The sequence below is a fragment of the Girardinichthys multiradiatus genome, chromosome 2, assembly GCF_021462225.1.
Source record: "Girardinichthys multiradiatus isolate DD_20200921_A chromosome 2, DD_fGirMul_XY1, whole genome shotgun sequence".
Classification (NCBI taxonomy): Eukaryota; Metazoa; Chordata; class Actinopteri; order Cyprinodontiformes; family Goodeidae; genus Girardinichthys; species Girardinichthys multiradiatus.
Genome location: NC_061795.1, coordinates 43,520,803 through 43,542,410, shown reverse-complemented (window position 1 = coordinate 43,542,410; position 21,608 = coordinate 43,520,803). Strand labels below are relative to the sequence as shown.

Below are 21,608 nucleotides of genomic sequence, written 5' to 3'. Positions count from 1 at the left end.
AAATGTTTAGAGTGCCACCTAAAGGCCAAGCACACTTCTGACAAGCTAGGGTGTGAAGACAGTGAGGTAAAACAACGCTGGCCTAAGGTGTGTGGTCCATTTAATGATGCTTTGATTGCATTGATCTTTTTTGCCCTGTAGGTTGACCACTTCTGTCCTAAATGGGACTTTGTGCAAGTATTAAATAAGAACAGACAGGTTTAGGAGAAAAACAGTTTTTTAATGTTTCTCAGCACTGTCCTGAATTTCTTCAGTAGTAGGAGTCCATGATGCGCTTCATGCTCATGAACCTCATGTTGCCCATGCCCATGTTCATGAAGCTCCTGTACTCTCCAGGCCTCATGTACATCATCCTGCCTCTGTAGTGGGGCTGCTCATACATCAGCCAGTGTCCGTCCATCACGTGACACGACATGCAGTTGGACATGCGGTAACGATCCATGATGTTGTCGCAGTCGTCCATCATCTCGTACATCTGGCCTCCGAAGTTCTCCCTCTCGTAGATCCTCATCTTGTAGGAGCCACGGTACTAGAAGATACCGATAATCAATCAGTCAGTTGATCTCTGTACAACTATCAGCTGCACATCAAGAAGTAGCATACAGCAAGTACATGGAAACACTGGACTTGTTGTCTTACCCACTACTCATACTGCTTTTAGACTGAGTCACAGTCATACGTCAATATGCTGTCGGTGTATCGACATGTCAGTCTGCAACTTGGGGTCAAGTGTCTTGCCCAAGGACACTTGGACAGATGGGGAGCTGAAGCCACAGCTTCCATGATGTGTGACTAGTTACTATGGAGATGTGTGCTGTAATTTGGTCAGAATGAAGCTCCTGTACCGCTGAGCCACAGTTGACCCCAGCTCTCAAAGTCTATGTTAACCATTGAAATTACAGCAGGAATCATCTGAATGTAACTATAGTTACATTACAGCACACAACGTCTCCATAGTAAGATTTATAAAAGTCTGTACTGGTCAACAGGAGTCAGGTGAACATATTCTGTGCTCTGGAAATACCATACAGGAGCAGCTTTACCTGACATTTAAAGGTGCAAAGAGGACATTTAAAATAAAGGATAAATGGGGATGATTTGTAATGGAACGCATCTAGTCACCATGGAGACGTTGTGTGCTGTAATGTAACTAGTTACATTCAGATGATTCCTGCTGTAATTTAAATGGTTAACATAGACTTTTAGAGCTGGTGGCAACTGTGGCTCAGCAGGTAGAGTAGTCTTTTTGGAATCCGAAAGTTGTGGGTTCTATTGCAGCTTCCTACTGTCACATGTCAATGTGCCCCTGAGCAAGGCCTCAAGTTGCCTACCTGTCTTTAATGTGATTGATTACCCTGGAGATAATTTAGGCAGTAATGTGACTGGTTTTCGTGGAGATTATGTTTGACTCGTTACTATAGAGATAATGTAAGCAGTAATGCAATTGGTTTCTGTAGTTATTTGAGCGCTAATTTTACAGTAATTTTACTGGTTACCATGGTGATAATGTGACCGGTTGCCATGGGGATGATGTAGAGCTGTTGTATGACTGGTTACCATGAAGATAATATACTGTTGTAATGTGACTGGTTACCATGGGGATGGTGTAGTGCTTTAAAATGGCTGGTTACCATGGGGATCATGCGGCAGGATCGGATGCAGTCGCTCATTCCCATCATGCTCATGTAGTCAGCGTACTCGCCCCTCCTCATGAAGTACTGGTTACCCATGTAGTTGGTGCGGTCGTAGACCATGAAGCAGCCTCTCTCCACCCTGCAGGAGTGACACCTGCTCAGGTAGGAGGATAAATCGGCACAGTCACTGCTGCAGTCATAGGAACGTCCCTGGAAGTTCCTGTCCTCGTAGAAGACGATCTGAGCAGAAAGAAGTTGAATGAAGGTAGGAACAATTAGGTCCTGCTGAGGTTTCCTGGGGTTTAGCGTATTTTGGAAAATGTGGGTCTGAGAAAACAGATTCTAGAGGGTTGATATTTTAGATCTTCATTAAAAAAAAGCTTTTTTCAAGATTTATAAAAGTCTGTACTGTTCAACAGGAGTCAGGTGAAAATGTTCTGTGCTCTGGAAATACCATACAGGAGCAGCTTTACCTGACATTTAACGGTGCAAAGAGGACATTTAAAATAATTTTCCACTAATTAAAAACATCTTAATGTCTTAAATTTGATCTCGAGGTGTGACACCTGTGGGGGACTTACCCTGCTCATGTTCATGTTTGGGGCAGACATGTTGTCGGAGGAGCTGGAGAGGGCTCAGTGCAGTCATACCTGTGTGAGTTCACAGCTTTTATACACCTGAGTGACGCTGGTGGCTTTGTAAATCACAGTGCACATTCAGCACATGGTTGTGTGTCACACACAAAGCCTCTTTGAAAGGGTTAACAATGAGGGTGGAGGCCTTCAGAAGCTGCTTTCATCCACACCAGCAGTTTGTTAACCTGTTCACCAGCAAAACAGCTCACCTGTTTCCTACCATTAAGCAGTCATCTCACACTGAGAAAATTACAGAAGGTGAAATTGTGACGACACCACTGGTGAAAACACTTCCACTGAACACAAAGAGACACAGAGAGCAGAAATAATAAAGACCAAAAACACTGCCTGTCTCTAAAGTCCTGTCATTTCAATCAGGAACAACAAACTCAGAGACCAGAAACATCAACATCAGCAACTCTCCATCTAAAGATCTTTTTCCTCTGATGGATCATTAATCTCTCACACCCAAGTTCTCAACCGTCTCTAACATTTAGCTCCTGTGTTGGGGGATTTGTTTGTTTGCCTGTTTGGAATCCTTGACACCCTTACAGGGACTGGTGGTATTGAAACTACCTCAGACATGGCCTCCACTTAGCTCTTTTATGACCTCCAATGAGGCTTCTTTACAACCTCCAGAGGGGACTCCTTTGCAAGGGTTCTTTTATGACATCAAGACAGCTCCTGTGAAACCTGCAGATGACTTCGGTATAACTTTCACTTACCACTTATGACCTCTACAAGGGGCTCCTTTATAATCTCCAGAGGGTTCCATTATGACCCCCAAGAGCGTTCCTGTAGTGCTTCAACAACCTCCAGAGGGTCTTCCTTTCGACCTCCACAACCTTCGGAGGGGGCTCTATGCGACCTCCAGACGGAGTTCCTTTAGCACCTTCGCAACCTCCAGGGAGGCCTCTTTTTTCACCTGAATGACCTTCAGAGTAGATTCCTGTTCAACATCCAAAGGGGACTCCTTTATTTTACCTCCTTAACCTCCAGAGGGGTCTCCTTTATGATCTCTAGAGGGCTCCATTACGACCTCCAGAGGGAGTTCCTTTAGGGACTCAACAACCTCCAGAGGGGTCTCCTTTATGATCTCTAGAGGGCTCCATTACGACCTCCAGAGGGAGTTCCTTTAGGGACTCAACAACCTCCAGAGGGGGCTCCTTTTTACCTCCATAATCTCCAGAGGGCTCCTTTTTGACACCCAAATCCTCATAGGAGGCTCCTACACAACCTCATAAGGGGACTCCTTACGATCTCCACAGGGCTCCTTTTTGACATTCAAAAGCCCCACAGGTGGCTCCTGTACAACCTGCTGTGGAGGACTGTTTTAGGACCTACTCCCTAATTTTCATGAGATCAGACAGACTGGTTGATAAATATGTTCATATTTTATTGATTTGAAAGTTGGGTCGAATGCATTCCTCTGTGGCGTCAGATTCTGGTTGTCAAAGCAGCTAAATCTGAAACATAATGTGTCACATTTTCTTTTCAAACACGCAAGTTTTGTTAAAGATATCCAGCACTTTACTTTTGGCTGGGGATCCAGGGTGAGCTGACAAAAGGTAACCTGAGGGCTTCAGTCCCCCCCATTATTTTGTAAATATCGTTCACCTCTTGTAACAGAACCAGAAACCAGAAAATTGTAAAAATGTTGAAACCCTAAGTTGCTTTAAATCAAAAATAAAAACTTGTTTAGAGTGGTCTTTGACTGTGCTGTCTAAACAGTATTAGTTAAGTTTTCAGTAATAACTTTCCTTTCATTTTCTTATGAATCATTTTATCATTAATTTTTTATTTTGTTCGTTATTTTATAATTAATTTCCAGCAGGTTTTTTCATCTTATTATTTTAATAAAATTAGATTCAAACAAAATACTCATGTCAATCTGCTTAAAATTAAAAAGCAAATCCAACCCTCCTTCTAAATAACTGATAACGATTTGTACTGGGACAGGGATAAGGCAATTTAGGATTTTCCCCTGGGGACCAAACGACCCCCCACAGGAATACATACGTGGAGAGGGATGCTCCTACTGGTAAATTACTTGCGAATAAATTGGACGGGAAGCGAAGTTCCCATGAAATGGGGCAGATGCAGTGTTCCAGGATTGCCAACGCCCCCAGGAAGAAATGGGACCGGGAGCATAGCATGCATTAATGATTAGATTAAATTCTCAAATTTTCCTGCAAATTTATTTAGTTATTCATTTTTTTTTTTCTAAATTATTTGTGTTCCTTAATTATTTAATTACCGTCAGGCCACTGTAATATACTCTTCCTATTATCTCTGTTTTTTTGTCATGTACAGCACTTTGCCTTGCTACTGAAATGTGCTATATAAATAAACTTGCTTTGCCTTGCCTTCAGCCTCGGGCAGCAAGTATCTCAGGTGTGCTGTTACCTGCCCAGGTGTGCTCATTCGCCCAGGATGGGAACCGGAGCAGGTAGGTCCACTTTCACTCTCTGTACACCAAATGTCTTCTGTGGGACTCAAGTACATGTTCCATAGACTGAAGGAAAAGGAAGCTGGAGGAATTCTGTCACATGTGTGCAGTTAATCCTCTGCATTAGCTCTTTCTCATGAAAGATGTTTTTAGATTCAATTTAGAGATTTACAATAATCTAAACTGGTAAATGACTTAATTTTGCTGAGGTCATTGAGTCTACCAGCTTTGTTTTAAATTCATTTGAAATGTCTACTGGTTCTGCCGGTTTAATTCTATGTAGCTTCTGTGTGACAAACAGCAGAAAAACTAAATGATGTTCTGAAAACAAGCCAAAGAAATCATATGGACTGACTGGTTAAGTGAGTTTTTTTTAGCGTACAAAATGTACGTGTCAGTAATGAAAGTTGCTGTGAAGTCTGAAATCTGCTCTAAGACAACATGTTGGGAATGAAGCTGAATGAATTAAATGCCGCCTCGCTGTGGTTTTACATCTAGTTTTACACTTTTTATTTTACTTGTCCTCCTGTTTTCAGGTAAACACATTTTAAATCATTTCTGCAGTCGTGTTTTAAAACTGTGGAAGATGATGTTGTTAGATATCCTGCCTTGATTGAAAATCCCAGTTCTCCCAGTTTTCATATTAAATTCGCAGATTTTTCAGCCATTATGTGTAATTTTAACATTTTCATCAAACAGCTATAGGGAGAGTTAGTTTAACCTTTTTTTAAATATGTTTTACAGCTTAGGGCCTTTAAGTTAATTTTTCTGTCCTTTGTTCTACACAGCGCCACCTACAGCTCACAGACAGTACAATTCATGTTTGAGTTTCACCTGAGCTCATCATTATCTTTCTAAACCCTTGAGAAAGGGCAGAACGAGCCAACTCAGTCTACTAAACCTCCAGTTTCAGGAGAATTGCTTCATTCAGCTTTTGAAATCTTCATCTGCTTGGTTTTGAGCTGATGTTTTCCATGAAGCCCCCTAACTCTTTGAAAACTATGAGTTAAAACACTGGCGTGGCCTGACAGGAAGCTGAAACATCAGCAGAGATCAGTGGCATAAAGAAACCCGGATTAATGGCCCCTTATCTCTGATGCTCTATCTTGTTTTAAAGCAGCCACACAACTTGTCGTCCATCTCTGATCTTCAGCAGACCTTCTGATTCTGTCTCGTGAATATAAAAGTGATTTACTCCTCTGCACTGCAGCTGCCAACACTTTTCATCATAACAAAAACCTCAAATATGTAGTTAAATACAACGTTGTTACTTATGAAATCACACTTGGTCATTACTGTACCTGAGGCTCACTCTCTGCTCCAGTTTTTACAAACTAGCTGCACATTCCTCATTAAATCTGTCTGCAGAGTGAAAAGTAAAACTATGATGTTTTATTGACATTTAGTTTAGAGGATTCCTCAGGCTAATTTCTTCCCAAGTGTAAAATCAGATTTAAACTGTCAGAATAAAATCCCAAATATCTGCAGAGACATGTTGCTGCAGTTCTTGAGATGTTCCTTTTCCATTTTTTGATTTCTTTCTGTTGCTGCTGCGCTGGTTACTTATGAGCTTGAACTGATCATTTAGGTTCCGGTTGTGAGTTTCTTTTTAATTTTTACTTAGAAAAGCCACATTTTTAGCTTTTTAGTTTAGTTTTTTTTTTATGTTGATCCTGCATGAAGGTTTGCTGATGGAAAATCTGAGTTTCATGGAAATAACAGATCAGACTTTAATATCTTTAACAGATTCAGATTTTTGTAGATCAGAACAGGCTGAGATTGCTTTAGTAAATCAGCATCAACCCCAAGTCAGAATTGGTTCCTGGCAAAAAGATCCCAGTTTGGGTCTGTTCCCACCAGGTCTCCTATTGGTTTCTGTGGTTGGATCTTTCTTGGATATGATCCGCTTTGTTTTTGAGTTCTGCGTTTTCCTCTTCCCTTCTCAGCAAAGTTAAATTAATAACATTGTCAGATAAACAACCAAGCTGAAGTTGCTGTCAGGGAAAGAGCCAATGAGACTTCAGAGAAACAACTGCTCCTGCTGGTATCAGTGCTGTTCCTCACTGCAGAGCAAGGAGAGATTAAAAATATACGCCCAGTTTGATCAGACTTGTAATGTTTATGATCCAGCAGCTATTTGCTCTGATGCACATCAGATGCCTCTGTTGGTCTCCAAGCCTTCGCCGCCGACCGCCCAGGACTCTGCGTTGCAGGTCCTGGCGCCCGCCTGAACTGTGTGCCTGCGCGGGACGACCTCCAGAACGTTGTGCCTGCTCAGGACGACATCCTGGTCACCGCCTGAACTTTGTATTTTGGTTTTTGTCTGTGGCCCTCCTGCCGAGACCCCCTCCACCCACCCTGTTCGGGTTGTTTTTGGTTTTGTCACTCTGTCATCATCTCGACTCATGTCAAGTTTATACCAAGCCTGTCTTGCCTGCCTGTCCATGTCTGTTTTTGCCACCACCTGCTGAAGTAAGTTTCAGTTATTAAACCATTTCACTTACCATCATGCTGCCTGCTCGTCTGCATTCCGGGGTCCTCCGTTACACCGCACCTGACAAAAATCCTGTCAGAGTCCTCACCAGTTTCCATTTTCTTTTCTTCTTAAAGTCAAACATAACACAACCACATTTTCTCTTAAAGTCACACATCTCTGATTAAAATATTCCCATAAACCTGCAGTTCCCCACCAACAAAATAAAAATGATAAAAAGTGTGACTTTTTATTTATTTATTTAAGTGCAATTCAGGCAACACCAACATATCAACCTCGACGGATTATTTCTAACAGCTGTTGTTCTTATTCAGTTCCAAAACCTAATATCTCCCAATTTAAACCAAATTTAGGCATCTGTCTGTCTGATGACACCGCTGTCATAAGTCATCTGTTGGTTATCAGCTATAAATAAGAGGTTATTTGCTTGAGAAGACTAATCTACCTGCACTCTAAGACTAAACAATAATAATCTTTTTTTTGGTGGTAGCTCCCTAGGTACAATGGTCAGAAGAGTGTTGATTTAGTTAATGTTTGTACTATATTAAATTATACTACTGTATTATTGTGACGTAGCAGTTCTGTCCCTTCCGTTGATAGAACGCACACACCTGTTCACACCCACACATCATAATGCACGTGCGTACACACCCATTCAATTACATGTCCCTCGCAATATGACAGCTACAGCCAGATCGCTTTACACATTCATCTTCCCTTCTTGTAGTCCGTGGCGACCAAGGGGGCACACTTGGAGGCACACGTAGAAATCGGTACTCATACATTCACATTTAAACATAACGACATAAGTTTGTACTCACTCATATAGCGATGTCCGGCTTTTACTGATTTCAAACATACGTAACTAATTGAAGTAAATATACTGATGAAAAAGTTGGATGAAGTTGGAACATTTGTATCAGTTCACAGAAAGTTTGTAATCTGCTGCAGGTGGAGCACTCATGTCTATATGTAAATCTGTGAGACGTTCTAGTGTAGCTTCAAAAGAACTATTGTGCTTCACCTGAAGGGTCTGAGAAAACAGTAAATCCACATGGGCTTCCTCTAATTGATAGCTCTTGGCCTGCAAAGGATTCAAGGTGGGTTATTTGGAGCTACTGGTTCTGCTGGTGCTTGGTCCTTCAGTTCCAGTGAAGCTGCGGCGGTGTGAGTCGCTGCTGAGTTTGAGCAGGAAGCACGGTACAGTTCAGTCAGTTGTTGGAGAGGCCCAAACATTCCAGTTAAAGTTCATCAGTCCCTTCGGGGCACAAGGTTCACTGCTGGATAAACACATTCCTGTCATCCAAACTACAGCAGCTGGGTTTCCCGGGATGTTTTCTGCCTTTAAACCACAAGAATAGAGTTGGAGTTCAGCCAGAAGAATAAACCTATTTCTGTAATCAGGAGTGGCTGAACCATATGTTGGTCTATGGGTTTAACTGGTTTGGTTGTGTTGATTATCACATGGCTGGGCTCAGCTGTGCTTTTAGGTGCTTTATGGTTTGTATTAAGCTTCAGTTTAGTTCAGGTTTTTCCCAGTTGGTCTCATTTGGCTGTTCCTCAAATCCCTACCTGTCTTGATTTACTGGGGCTTTGAATTAAATTTTCTTATTGAATTATAACAGAGAATTTGAAAAGTTAACATATCAGTAATATGCCTCAATGTAAATAAAGCAGAGCTAGCACAACAGCTGTCCCAAGGCAGGAAGTAAAAACATCATACACATTGACATTTACATGACGCCTCACACAAAAGCTCACAAAACAATGCATGAAATCGTCCTCAATGGTTTCACATATGAAATTTTAAACAAGAAAAACTAATTCAGAGCCACAAATAGCGGACTGGTTAAAACACAAAGGAAGCCTGTGGTACAAAGGGTTGAGGAAAGAAAATATTTGAATGAATAAAATCATAACTGATTTGTTTTAAGCTATTGTTTTTGTTGTTTTTAAAGGTAGTGTAGTGGTCTCAGTTCCTGACATAAAGCTTGTAATTTATTCCAGGAATGTGTACCTCTAACAGATCCAACAATCTGGCTAAATTTGGTCCGTCACAACAATACATTGCAGTCTCCTCTGGTTTTTATTGTGTTATTGTCTTTCTGTAGCTAAAATGGAGGGTCAAGTGCATTAAGAAGCTTAATACTAAGACATGCATCTATAAACATTTGGCAGCATTTAAAATGCTGTGCTTACTAACAAAGTTGCAATTATGGAAATGAAAAGGTTTCCAGACAAACACTTTGCCTTTTTGAACAGAGACTTGATGGGTCTTAACATGCTTTCTGTGGTTTGTGTAAGATAGTATGTTATCTGTGAAAATATCATTGCATGTGCATAAGGTTTGCAGACTGGGAAGTGAGAAAAGACCAATCCAAATAATATTAAAGGTTTTCTTAGCATTTTCCTTAAATGTGAGGTTGGAGTGAAAGATTACACCAAGACACTTAAACTTTTCCACCACATCCAGTCTCTTTTTATTGAAAAATACACAACGTTGTGTTGTTGGCCTCCTGCTAGCTAATAAGAGAAAACATACTTGAGATGTAAACATGAGTGTTGAAGCCATTAAGACAACAGTACCATAGCTGTAGCTTGTCACTTTGTTTTAGCATGTGATTATAATACAGTGTCATCAGCATAGAACAGTATTTTAACATAAAGAAAAACCTTGGGTAAGGTGTAAATCCAAAGAATGAACAGGATGGGTCCCGGTATGGAGCCTTGTGGAACTCCATTGAGACACCAGTACCATAGCTGCAGATAGCATATTAGCAGCTTGTCTATTGGTTTTAGAATGTATAAATAATACAGTGTTCTCAGCATAGATTCATATTTTAACATTAAGGCAAACATTAGGTAAGGATGAGTCCTGGTATGGAGCCCTGTGGAACTCTTACTGTTTAGTTGCAGTACATTGATTATGCATTTCCAATCTGTACAGGTTGTTTCCTGTTAATTGAGACTGTATCCGCCACATAACACTGTATGATAAGTTAAATGAGAACATGATTACTTTAGTTGTTGTAGTTGTCAGGTTTCTGTGTGTCTTCCATGTTTTAAACTTAGTTTCTCTAGATGGATTTTGTTTCATTTCCCTGATGAAGTCACACTGTCAATCCTGGTTCAATAAAGTTTGTTCACCTCTCACCTCAAACTGCTGCACTAAAACTTTCCACCACAGTCACACATCTCATCACAATACCCATCAAGTTGAGATTAACCTACTTCTTCTCCCCAACAGAATAAAAATCATCTGCAGGCCACCAGAAAGTAGAATCCACCAGGGGACCCTTGATGTCTCAACATGATCTTCATCTTTCTTTTAGGTGAGTTTGGCTCGTCACATCCCTGATTGATGTATAGATGAATGGAAGGAAGGAAGGAACAAATGAATGAACGAACGAACAAAAAGCAAGCAAAGAAACTGGAGAAGAAACTTAGCTAAAATAACGCACCAATGGAGCCAGTAAAGCTTTGGGAGCTTGAATAACAGAAAATAACCCAAAAAGGAAGGAACCGAGAGGTCAACAGTTGGAACCACACTGATAATATTCTGGTCTCAAACAGGATGTTTCAGAACAGCCAGAGACTCAATGTTCTGAAACATCTGGGTTATTTAAATCTCTAGCCAGAGATTTAAATAACCCAGCAGCAGTGACCAAATCATAATGAAGTGGTGGATCTGTTCAGGCTGGTTCCAGAAATTAGTGGAGTTTGTTTATGGTTGAATCTTCTCACTAAACCCCTCCTTCATGTTTCTACTCATGTTTGCTTTCATTCCTTCTGTTTCATTTTTTGCTTTCATCTCAATCTTCCACAAAAACATAGATTCACTCACAGTTGCTCATCTGTCCCTGCAGTTTTTCTCCCAGCAGTGAAACCCCAGGACCTCCAGGACCAGTGCCCTGGTAGCTCTTGTCACCCCCAGCTTGGTGACCTGATGGTGGGTCGTGCAGCGCACCTCTCAGCCTCGTCTACCTGCGGTCTGGACGGACCCCAGAACTACTGCATCGTTGGATACCTGGAGGTTAGGGGCAACCCTCACATACATAGGAGTAACAGGAGTAAAAACATGGGTCAGAACTGAGCAGGATCAGCTGCTGAGGTGAAATGGATGTCTCACACTAACCTTAAAGTTTTAAGTGTGAAACAGATGCTCAAGATATGTTCATTGACTAAAGCTGAAGCTGTTTCTGTGGCTTAACATTTGCTAACATTTGATTGTGTGGCCTGGTGGGAGTTTTACAGGTATTGTGGATTTCAATAGTTTTTTTCTCCCCTCATTCTCTGATTTTCCATACCTAAACAAGTCTTGATTTGTCACCTTACATTCTGACACTATTCAGCCGGAGGACCTTTTCCAACTTCTCATTAATGCATTTTCCTTTCTTTTCCTCTGTCAAGGCTTAGGTTGGAAATACGGTGCTGTAAAAAAGTATGTGCCCCTCTTGCTTTTGCATTTTTTTGTCACAAAGAATATTTCAGATCATGAAATACATTTAATATCAGACAAAGAGTTTATTATTTTTTTTTTTATTAACGCAAATAAGGTATCCTATAACCAACCTGGCCTTATGTGAAAAGTAATTTTTTCCTAAATCTTATATCCACTTGGGTCAGCATTTGGCTTCAACTATCATCAAGAGTTTACGATAACTGGGTTGTACATTACTTGAAGAATTATGACCGACTTTTTTAAATTCAACCACATTGAATGGTTAATGAGCTTGAACAGCATCTCAATTGGATCAAACAAACTGGTGACTGGAATTCTTCAGAATTCATGTTTGTTTTCAATAACTGCAAGTTGTACAGGTCCTGAAGTAGAAAAGCACCCTGTCTGTGTTACATTATTATATTATTTCTCTATACTGCTCCAGGTGCACACATTCCCATAAGTTCCAGTCTTGTTTGATCCATTCATAGCATATTCTCCAAAAAGTCTAAGGAATCATCAAGATGTTTTTTAGCAAATATGAAGCAGGCCTTTGCGTTTTTTTGGATCAGCTGTGTTTTTTTCTTTTTAACTCTCCCATTCAGGCTATAGGAGCCATTTGAGGTTTTTGATGTTTGAGCATAGTTTGGGTCTATCTTATTTAGTTTTGATAATTCTGTTTGTTTGGTGGCAGTGTTTGGTTTTATGTGAATTGGCACTCTGATCTATATTTTACTCTACCACTGGTAGCGGTGTGGGGGAAATCTATTTAGGTGTCAGGGTTAGAGGGCATCAGGTTTTAGGGTGTGTTGAGGTCATATACGGTTTTTTTACCGCTCTCTGTTGCATACTGGTTTGGCTTCATCATATCCACCTATTGACCATAATTGCCATCTTTTGCATGCTGCCATAAACCGCCACCTTGGATTTCGGATTTCATTCAATACTCAGCTTGTATTCAATAAATGGGAGCATTCCCAAACTTCTCCCAGTCCGGACATTACCTTATGAGCGCGTTAGGACCTGGATCCCCCGCACCCAGAAGCGACTAAAAACGGATGGAATTTGATAGTCGATCCTACAAAGTAAAAAACCCGACCATTCGGATTACAGGATATGCCACTTTATGAAGAGGACAACTCACCTGGAAACGTTTGGCGCACCTGACTAGCTGATATGCATGAGAAAACAAAGGAGCTACATTCACTCAACCATCCTTGTCATCTCAAGACCGATCAAATAATAAGGTATGAGGCACGATTACTATTCATGATGCCTTTGGTGAGTGCAATCATCCTTATTAAATACAAACATATGACTCGTTGGACTGGCTTTATGATGTGTTACAGCTTTCCAGAGATGGTGCTATAGGCTGGTAAACGGCTAATGTTTTTGTGGTGGCTTTTATTCAGCCATATCTCAAAGTGTGAACACTCAACAGCTACCCATGTGAATGCGTTTGTGCCTTGTGGTATTTGTGGAGCATTTGGCTGCGCGTAAAGACCGATAAAGCACAACACAGCCTGTTGTTTTTGTTGATTCACTGTCGAAACTGAGTGATATGAATGTTGAAACTGAGCCTACAGGCACACAAAGTGAAAAAAGACAAAGAAAACTTTCACTAAAGGGAACTGCTCTTGCTTTTGAAAAGGCACAGAAGGAAAGAAGTGAAGTGTTTAGACATGCAAGTAAAATAATGTCGAAAATAATAGCTTTGGTTGTCAAATAAAAATGTTTCTGAAGTAAAAGAATGCCAACAAAGGTTCAACACACTGTGAAAATGCGTCCTCTCTTCAAAATTCTTTGTTAAATGATTTTAAGTTGCCTGAAGATGAGCAGCAAAGGCAAAATACCTGGTTTCGGGAGAAAAGAGCGGCAAATAATGAGTTTCTGAATAAAGTGCATATTTGGCTGAAAGAAAATGAAGTGGATGATGATACCTGTGAAAATGTGTGTAAGGAAGTTGCTGCTGATAACGTTCAAGCAGGGAAACACGATGATGAGGGTGATGAAGGTGTAAATCCTGAGGATAGTGTCTCAAATATTTCAAGTGTGCGTTTTAAACGCAGTAAAGCGTCCAGCACATCCTCTGCTCGTAAACAAGCCCTGGCTGATCAAGCAGCGTTACTGTCCAAAGCAGAAGCTTTAAAAAGAAAACATGAATTGGAGGAACTGGAGCAGAGACATAGATTGGAAGCTGATAAAATACGACAACAAAAGTAACAGGTGGAAATAGAAGTGCAAATAGCTGCTGCTGCAGCACGCCTTTCTGTGTTGGAAGGCAGTAGCGTTGGAGGAAAATCCAAATTAATGTCCAATGGGATGAACTCTTACATCAGGAAAGGACTTAAAAGAGCAAAAGTGCACTGAATTTAACCCCCAAGCGAAAGAATTCGTGCCTAATGTCATTGAATCTGACGCTATGCGGAGCTCAATGGCGCCTCTAATATCCTCGCCAGATGTAAGAACTGAGGTTTTCAGCAATGTAAAATCACATGTACAGGATGAAGTGCAATACCGAAAATAGCCACGGGATGTCACTGTATATTTATTAAATGGAGAAAGAAAATCACATGCTGTGATAGTCACCTCCATGGCACCCATGCTGGTAACTTAAAGCGAAATACTGTTCCTATTCAGTCCACAGCTTTACAATCACAAGTAAAGCACAATGTACAAAAACAACAATTTAACAGTTCATCAGTTTCAGCTGACAATGTCATGTTATCTATTATGCAAAAACAGAATGAAATTACATCAATGCTTCTTCAGCAACAGTTATCAGCTACTCTTCCTCAGAATGAGATCCCAGTTTTTGATGGCAATCCATTGCAGTTTATGTCTTTCTTAAGAGCTTTTGAAGATTGTGTGGAAGAAAAGACTAACGATTATCAGGATTGTTTATACTTTTTAGAGCAATACACCAGAGGGAAACCAAGAGAGCTTGTCAGGAGCTGCATGCACATGGCACCAATGCAGGGCTACCAGAAAGCAAAGCGACTTATAATGGAGCATTTTGGAAATGAACAGCATATTGCTTCTGCATATATGGACAAAGTGTTTTCCTGGCCAGTTATAAAATCTGAAGATGTCAAAGCTTTGCAGGAATTTGCTTTGTTTTTGCATGGATGCTGTAATGCAATGTCAGAAATACAGTATATGGAGGAGTTGAATATTCCATCTTGCATGAGGGAAGTCATCCTGAAGTGGCCTTATAAGCTCTGCGAAAGATGGAGATTAGCAGCTTGTGAGCTACAAGAGCGGCGAGGCTTCAGAGCTACATTTACTGATATGGTCAACTTCCTTGAGCGACAAATAAAGGTTCTGTCCCATCCATTGTTTGGAGACATCTCTGACATCAAGCCAAGCTCTGTAGTGAGAAGAGTACATAAGAATAGGACAACATTAAAGGTCAACACAAAAGGCAGCAGCTTTGTAACATCCTTTTCAGCCCCTGATGGTGCCACATTTTCTGTGGCAACAATTCACAAGCAGCCAATAACCTCCAATAACCCTCTCGTTGAAACTTGTCTTTACTTTGATGAGTCACATTTAATATCAAAGTGCCCAAAACTGCAAAGGATTTCTCATAAGGAGAAAATAGGATTCCTAAAAGGAAAAGGGGCATGTTTTGGATGCCTGAAAGTAGGCCACATGAGTAAGAAATGTAGGAGTCATCTCACCTGTGACAAATGCCATTTAAAGCATCCCACCCTTCTGCATTTAGACAATAAAGAACCATCAATAAGCAGTGCATTTGTGTCTTATCAGGCTGGTGTTTGTACTGGGGCCGGAAACCATGATTGTACCCTCTCCATTGTTCCAGTCAAAATTAAGTCTAAGAATGGAGATAAGGTGCTGCAGACCTATGCCTTCTTAGATCCTGGGAGTACAGCCAGTTTCATTACCAGCACGCTCATGAACCAGCTGAACCTACAAGGCACAAAGACTAATATTCTCCTGCGTACCATGGGTCAGGAGAAGCTGGTGCCTAGTTACTGTGTAAATGGACTGGAGATTTCTGAGCTGGGAGAAAACAATTTCATGGAGCTCCCAGAGGTTCACATGCAAGAAACCATTCCTGTTTCAAAGACCAACATTCCACGTCAGCGAGATATTGAGAATTTGGAATATCTCAAAACTGTCAAGATCCTAGAATTGGATGCTGACCTTGGGCTTTTGATTGGGATGAATGCACCAAAACTCATGGAACCATGGGAGATCATTCACAGCAAAGGTGATGGACCATATGCTGTGAGGACCCTATTAGGATGGGTCATAAACGGGCCTTTAAGAAGTGGAAATGGTGGTCAGAGAAGCTGTCCAACTGTTTATATTAATCGAATCTCCATCATTAAACTAGAGGAGCTGTTGATGTCTCAATACAACATGGAGTTCAATGAGAAGGCACTGGAAGAGGAGCACGAAATGTCGATTGAGGACAAGAGGTTAATGGAAATAATGGAGCAATCAACTTGCATGCCAAATGGACATTATTGCTTGGACCTGCCTTTTATTAAGGATGACATAATCATGCCCAATAACGGTGTATTGTGGAGCAATGCATTCAAAGCCTCAAAAGAAACTTTGAGAGGAATAAGGCCTACAAGGAGGACTATACAGCATTTGTTACTGACTTGATTGACAAAGGCTATGCTGAAGTTGTTCCTCATGACCAATTGGAACCCAAGGATGGAGGTGTGTGGTACCTGCCCCATCATGGAGTCTACCACCCGAGGAAGAGGACCTTGCGAGTGGTGTTTGATTGTGGGGCGAGATATAAGGGCACCTCATTAAATAACCAGCTGCTGCAGGGGCCGGATTTAACCAATTCCCTCGTTGGTTTACTGACTCGATTCAGAGAGGAGAAAATTGCACTGACAACAGACATCAAGGCTATGTTTCATCAGGTGAAGGTGTTGGAGAAACATTTGGACTTTCTCCGTTTCTTGTGGTGGCCGTCAGGAAACACCTCAGTCAGCCTAACTGAATATAGAATGAGAGTCCACATCTTTGGTGCTGTCTCATCACCAAGCTGTGCCAATTATTCTCTAAGAAAGACAGCAGCAGATCATACACACAGTTATAACAAGCAGGTGATTGACACCATTTACAACAACTTTTATGTGGACGACTGCCTGAAGTCTGTGGCCACAGAGCAAGAGGCAGTGCAGTTGGTGGCACACCTCATCGATCTGTGCTCAAAGGGAGGATTTCAGTTGTTGAAATGGACAAGTAACAGCCAAGCAGTGTTGTTATCCATTCCAGAGGAAAAGCGCTCTAAAACAACGAAAGACCTTCACCTAGAACAAGACAGCCTGGCTATGGAGAAACTTTGGGCCTCAGCTGGAGTGCAGAAAATTATATGTTCACCTTTGCGTTTGCAGAGTTTAAAGTGAAGCGGTGCATCAGGCCCAGTTGCATAATTTTGCAGATGCCAGTGACCATGGATATGGGACAGTGTCTTACCTATGGCTGCACGATGAAAGAGGAAATGTGCACCTGGCATTCATGCTTGGAAAGGCTAGAGTGGCTCCTTTAAAGCAGACGACAATTCCTTGTCTTGAACTCACCGCTGCTGTGTTGGCGGTCAAGGTGGATAGGATGTTGAAGAAGGAGCTCTCTCTTCAGCTGAATAGCTCATGCTTTTGGACAGACAGTCAGACAGTGCTGAGATACATAAATAATAACATCAAACAATTTTACACCTTTGTTGCAAATAGAGTGGCTGCAATAAGAGAGTCTACAGATGTATTTCAGTGGGGGTACATCAACTCCAAGTCCAATCCAGCAGATGAAGCCTCTAGAGGTCTGACTGCAGAAAACGTTATGGCCTGTCAGAGGAGGATAAATGGCCCTGACTTTCTTAGAAGTCCAGAACAGGAGTGGCCAAAGCCTTTTGAATCCCAGCCTGTTTGTTCTGAGGACCCAGAGGTGAAGAGGGCTGTTCTGGTAAATGTGACTGACACACAGCCAAAGGATTCCACCACCAGGCTCGTGCATTATTTTTCAAGCTGGGCCAAACTTAAAACTTCTGTTGCTTGGTTGCTCAAGTTGAAGGACATTCTGCGGAGCTTGAGTAGGAAGAGGAAAGAGTTGATGGCTGTTCTTCCCTCTACTGACTCTTCTAGAGCTTCGGAGTGGATTGAAGAGGAGATGAGAAAGAATAGAGCTGCTGTTTTTAAACAAACTCTTTCAGTAAAAGACATCTCCAGAGCAGAGATTGCCATCATCTGCTACAGCCAGCATGCAAGCTTTAGAGAAGAAATTAGAGATCTGTAGAGTGGAGCATTTGTTGTAAAGAAAACGAGCAATATCTACAGGCTTGATCCAGTATTACAGCAAGGTTTACTGAAAGTGGGTTGTAGGCTTAGTCGTTCAGCCATATCTCAGGAACAGAAACATCCTCTTATCCTCTCTAAAGGCCAGCATGTGTCCAACCTTATCCTGCAAGACCTACATCAGCAGCTGGGACATGCAGGAAGAAATCATATGCTTTCAGCCCTCAGAGAGAGATAGTGGATTACCAGTGCCAACTCAGCCTGCAGAAAAATATTATCATAATGTATTGTGTGCAGACGCTACAGAGGACAACCAGCAGAACAGAAAATGGCAGATATACCACCAGAACGAGTCTGCTCAGATTTCCCACCTTTTACTAATATAGGTGTGGATTATTTTGGGCCCATTGAGGTCAAGAGAGGGCGTGCAATGGTTAAGAGATACGGTGTTATTTTTACATGCATGGCCAGTCGAACTGTACATTTAGAGGTAGCTCATTCATTAACAACTGACTCCTGTATTAATGCCATTAGATGTTTTGTGTGCCAAAGAGGATCAGTATGTCAAATAAGATCAGACAATCGCACCAATTTTGTTGGTGGAGAGCGTGAACTGAGAGAGGCTTTGGAAGCTATAGATCATTCAAAAATCCGCCAAATTCTACTGGCATAGGAGATCGACTGGATTTTTAACACACCTGCCGCATCTCATCATTGAGGAGTGTGGGAACGGCTCATCAGAATGGTCAGAAAGGTGTTATTTTCTGTCCTTCACCAACAAACCTTGGATGATGAAAGTCTTCAGACAATTCTATGTGAAGTAGAAGCCATCCTTAATGATCGTCCCATTACAAAGGTTTCAGATGATGCAAATGACTTGGAGGCTCTAACTCCAAATCACATTTTGCTGCTCAAAGGTAGAACTACTCTTGCTCCTGGTACCTTTCAAGAAAGTGATGTTTACCTCAGAAGACGTTGGAGGCAGGTGCAGTACCTCTCAGATCTGTTCTGGAAAAGATGTACAAAGGAATATTTACCTTTGTTGCAGGAGAGGCAGAAGTGGACCAAGCTTCGAAGAAATTGTACTGTTGGTGACATCGTGGTTGTCGGGGATCACACTGCTCCTTGTGGTTCCTGGATTTTGGGAAGAATTAAAAATACTTATCCAGATACAAATGGACTGGTTCGTTCCGTACAGATGAGGATGAAGACAGGCCAGTTAGGCCCATATCCAAAATCTTCCTCCTTCAAGAAGCCCTTTGAAGCAAAAGAAGAAAAGGGATGATCTTTGGGACTATACACTTTTGTGGCTTCTTTTTGGTATTTGTTGAATTGTGCTGTATATACAATTGGGGCCGGTGTATAGGAGCCATTTGAGGTTTTTGATGTTTGGGCATAGTTTGGGTCTGTCTTATTTAGTTTTGATAATTCTGTTTGTTTGGTGGCAGTGTTTGGTTTATATGTGAATTGACACTCTGACCTATATTTTACTCTACCACTGGTGGCGGTGTGGGGGAAATCTATTTACAGTGCCTTGCAAAAGTATCCGGCCACCTTGAACTTTTCAACCTATTACTACAGTTAAGGCTTCAAACATAAAGATATAAAATTCAAATATTTTGTGAAGAATCAACAAGTGGGACACAATCGTGAAGTGGAATGAAATTTATTGGATGTGTCAAACTAGTTTAACAAATAAAAAACTGAAAAGTGGGTGTGTAATATTATTCGGCCCCCTTGCATTAATACTTTGTAGCGCCACCCTTTGCTGCAATTACAGCTGCAAGTCACTTGGGGTATGTCTTTATCAGTTTTCACATCGAGAGACTGAAATTCTTGCCCATTCTTCCTTGCAAAACAGCTCGAGCTCAGTGAGGTTGGATGGAGAGCATTCATGAACAGCAGTCTTCAGCTCTTTCCACAGACCCTTGGATTCAGGTCTGGACTTTGACTTGGCCATTCCAACACCTGGATACGTTTATTTGTGAACCATTCCATTGTAGATTTGGCTTTATGTTTTGGATCGTTGTCTTGTTGGAAGATAAATCTCCGTCCCAGTCTCGGGTCTCTTGCAGACTCCAACTGGTTGTCTTCCGGAATGGTTCTGTATTTGGCCCCATCCATCTTCACATCAATTTTGACCATCTTCCCTGTCCCTGCTGACGAAAAGCAGGCCCAAACCATGATGCTGCCACCACCATGTTTGACAGTGGGGATGATGTGTTCAGGGTGATGAGCTGTGTTGATTTTATGTCAAACATATCATTTTGAATTGTGGCCAAACAGTTCAATTTTGGTTTCATCTGACCAGAGCACCTTCTTCCACATGTTTGGTGTGTCTCCCAGGTGGCTTATGGCAAGCTTTAAACGAGACTTTTTATGGATATATTTGAGTAATGGCTTTCTTCTTGCCACTCTTCCATAAAGGCCAGATTTGTGCAGTGTACGACTGATTGTTGTCCTATGGACAGACTCTCCCACCTCAGCTGTAGATCTCTGCTGTTCATCCAGAGTGATCATGGGCCTCTTGGCTGCATCTCTGATCAGTCTTCTCCTTGTTCGGGATGAGAGTTTAGAGGGACGGCCGGGTCTTGGTAGATTTGCAGTGGTCTGATACTCCTTCCATTTCAATATGATTGCTTGCACAGTGCTCCTTGGGATGTTTAAAGCTTGGGAAATCTTTTTGTATCCAAATCTGGCTTTAAACTTCTCCACATAAATATCTCGGACCTGCCTGGTGTGTTCCTTGGTCTTCATGATGATCTCTGCGCTTTGAACAGAACCCTGAGACTATCACAGAGCAGGTGCATTTATACGGAGACTTGATTACACACAGACGGATTCTATTTATCATCATCAGTCATTTGGGACAACATTGGATCATTCAGAGATCCTCACTGAACTTCTGGACTGAGTTTGCTGCACTGAAAGTAAAAGGGCCGAATAATATTGCACGCCCCACTTTTCAGTTTTTTATTTGTTAATAAAGTTTGACATATCCAATAAATTTCATTCCACTTCACGATTGTGTCCCACTTGTTGTTGATTCTTCACAAAAAAATTTAATTTTATATCTTTATGTTTGAAGCCTGAAATGTGGCAAAAGGTTGAAAAATTCAAGGGGGCCGAATACTTTCACAAGGCACTGTAGGTGTCAGGGTTAGAGGGCATCGGGTGTTAGGGTGTGTTGAGGTCATACAGTTTTTTACCGCTCTCTGTTGCATACTGGTTTGGCTTCATCATATCCACCTATTGACCATAATTGCCATCTTTTGCATGCTGCCATAAACCGCCAGCCTGGATTTTGGATTTCATTCAATACTCAGCTTGTATTCAATAAATGGGAGCATTCCCAAACTTCTCCCAGTCCGGACATTACCTTACGAGCGCTTTAGGACCTGGATCCCCCGCACCCAGAAGCGACTAAAAAAGGATGGAATTTGATAGTCGCTACTACACAGGCATTTTATTACCCAATGTCTCTTTATTGTTGAATCATGAAATTGTTGTAATTATGAATATATTATTTAATATTAATATTTTATTATATAATATTTTGGTCTGTTAAGGGTTGTCCTGTGAATACCAGCCCAGTAAGGCGATGGCATTAGGACAAAATCGAAAAGGGTGAGCCAAGCTCTGACATTATTGAACAGCATAAACTCTGCACACAC

At 41.4% G+C, this 21,608-nt stretch overlaps 2 protein-coding genes across 4 annotated transcripts in view; one reads left to right on the top strand and one right to left on the bottom strand.

Annotated features, from left to right (window-relative positions):
* Positions 1 to 199: 199 nt before the first annotated feature.
* Positions 200 to 2,341, bottom strand: LOC124855335 (gamma-crystallin M2-like). The gene is made up of 3 exons (XM_047345107.1): positions 2,216 to 2,341; positions 1,632 to 1,874; positions 200 to 529 (listed from the first exon to the last, which is right to left on the bottom strand). Exons 1-3 carry the CDS (start codon positions 2,243 to 2,245, stop codon positions 251 to 253), a joined length of 552 nt encoding a protein of 183 aa, XP_047201063.1. The 5' UTR covers positions 2,246 to 2,341; the 3' UTR covers positions 200 to 250.
* The window catches only part of lamb4 (laminin, beta 4), a 56,195-nt gene continuing 36,348 nt past the window's right edge, over positions 1,762 to 21,608 (top strand). For all 3 annotated transcript variants that reach the window (XR_007035063.1, XM_047345081.1, XM_047345093.1), the window contains exons 1-4: positions 1,762 to 1,899; positions 4,642 to 4,718; positions 10,460 to 10,544; positions 11,079 to 11,245. Coding sequence is in view for 2 of the 3 variants with exons in the window: in XM_047345081.1 (XP_047201037.1) it covers positions 10,523 to 10,544; positions 11,079 to 11,245 (189 nt within the window). In the remaining variant the exon portion in view is untranslated. The remainder of the gene's footprint in view (positions 1,900 to 4,641; positions 4,719 to 10,459; positions 10,545 to 11,078; positions 11,246 to 21,608) is intronic.

Bases quoted from the DNA above. Each gene is read 5' to 3' on its own strand.
- LOC124855335 (XM_047345107.1), bottom strand. From the start codon at position 2,245: ATGTCTGCCCCAAACATGAACATGAGCAGG. The intron at 1,875-2,215 runs GTAAGTCCCCCA...CTTTCTGCTCAG, and splicing joins CAAACATGAACATGAGCAGG to ATCGTCTTCTACGAGGACAG. The intron at 530-1,631 runs GTAACCAGCCAT...GGTATCTTCTAG, and splicing joins CCTGCCGCATGATCCCCATG to TACCGTGGCTCCTACAAGAT.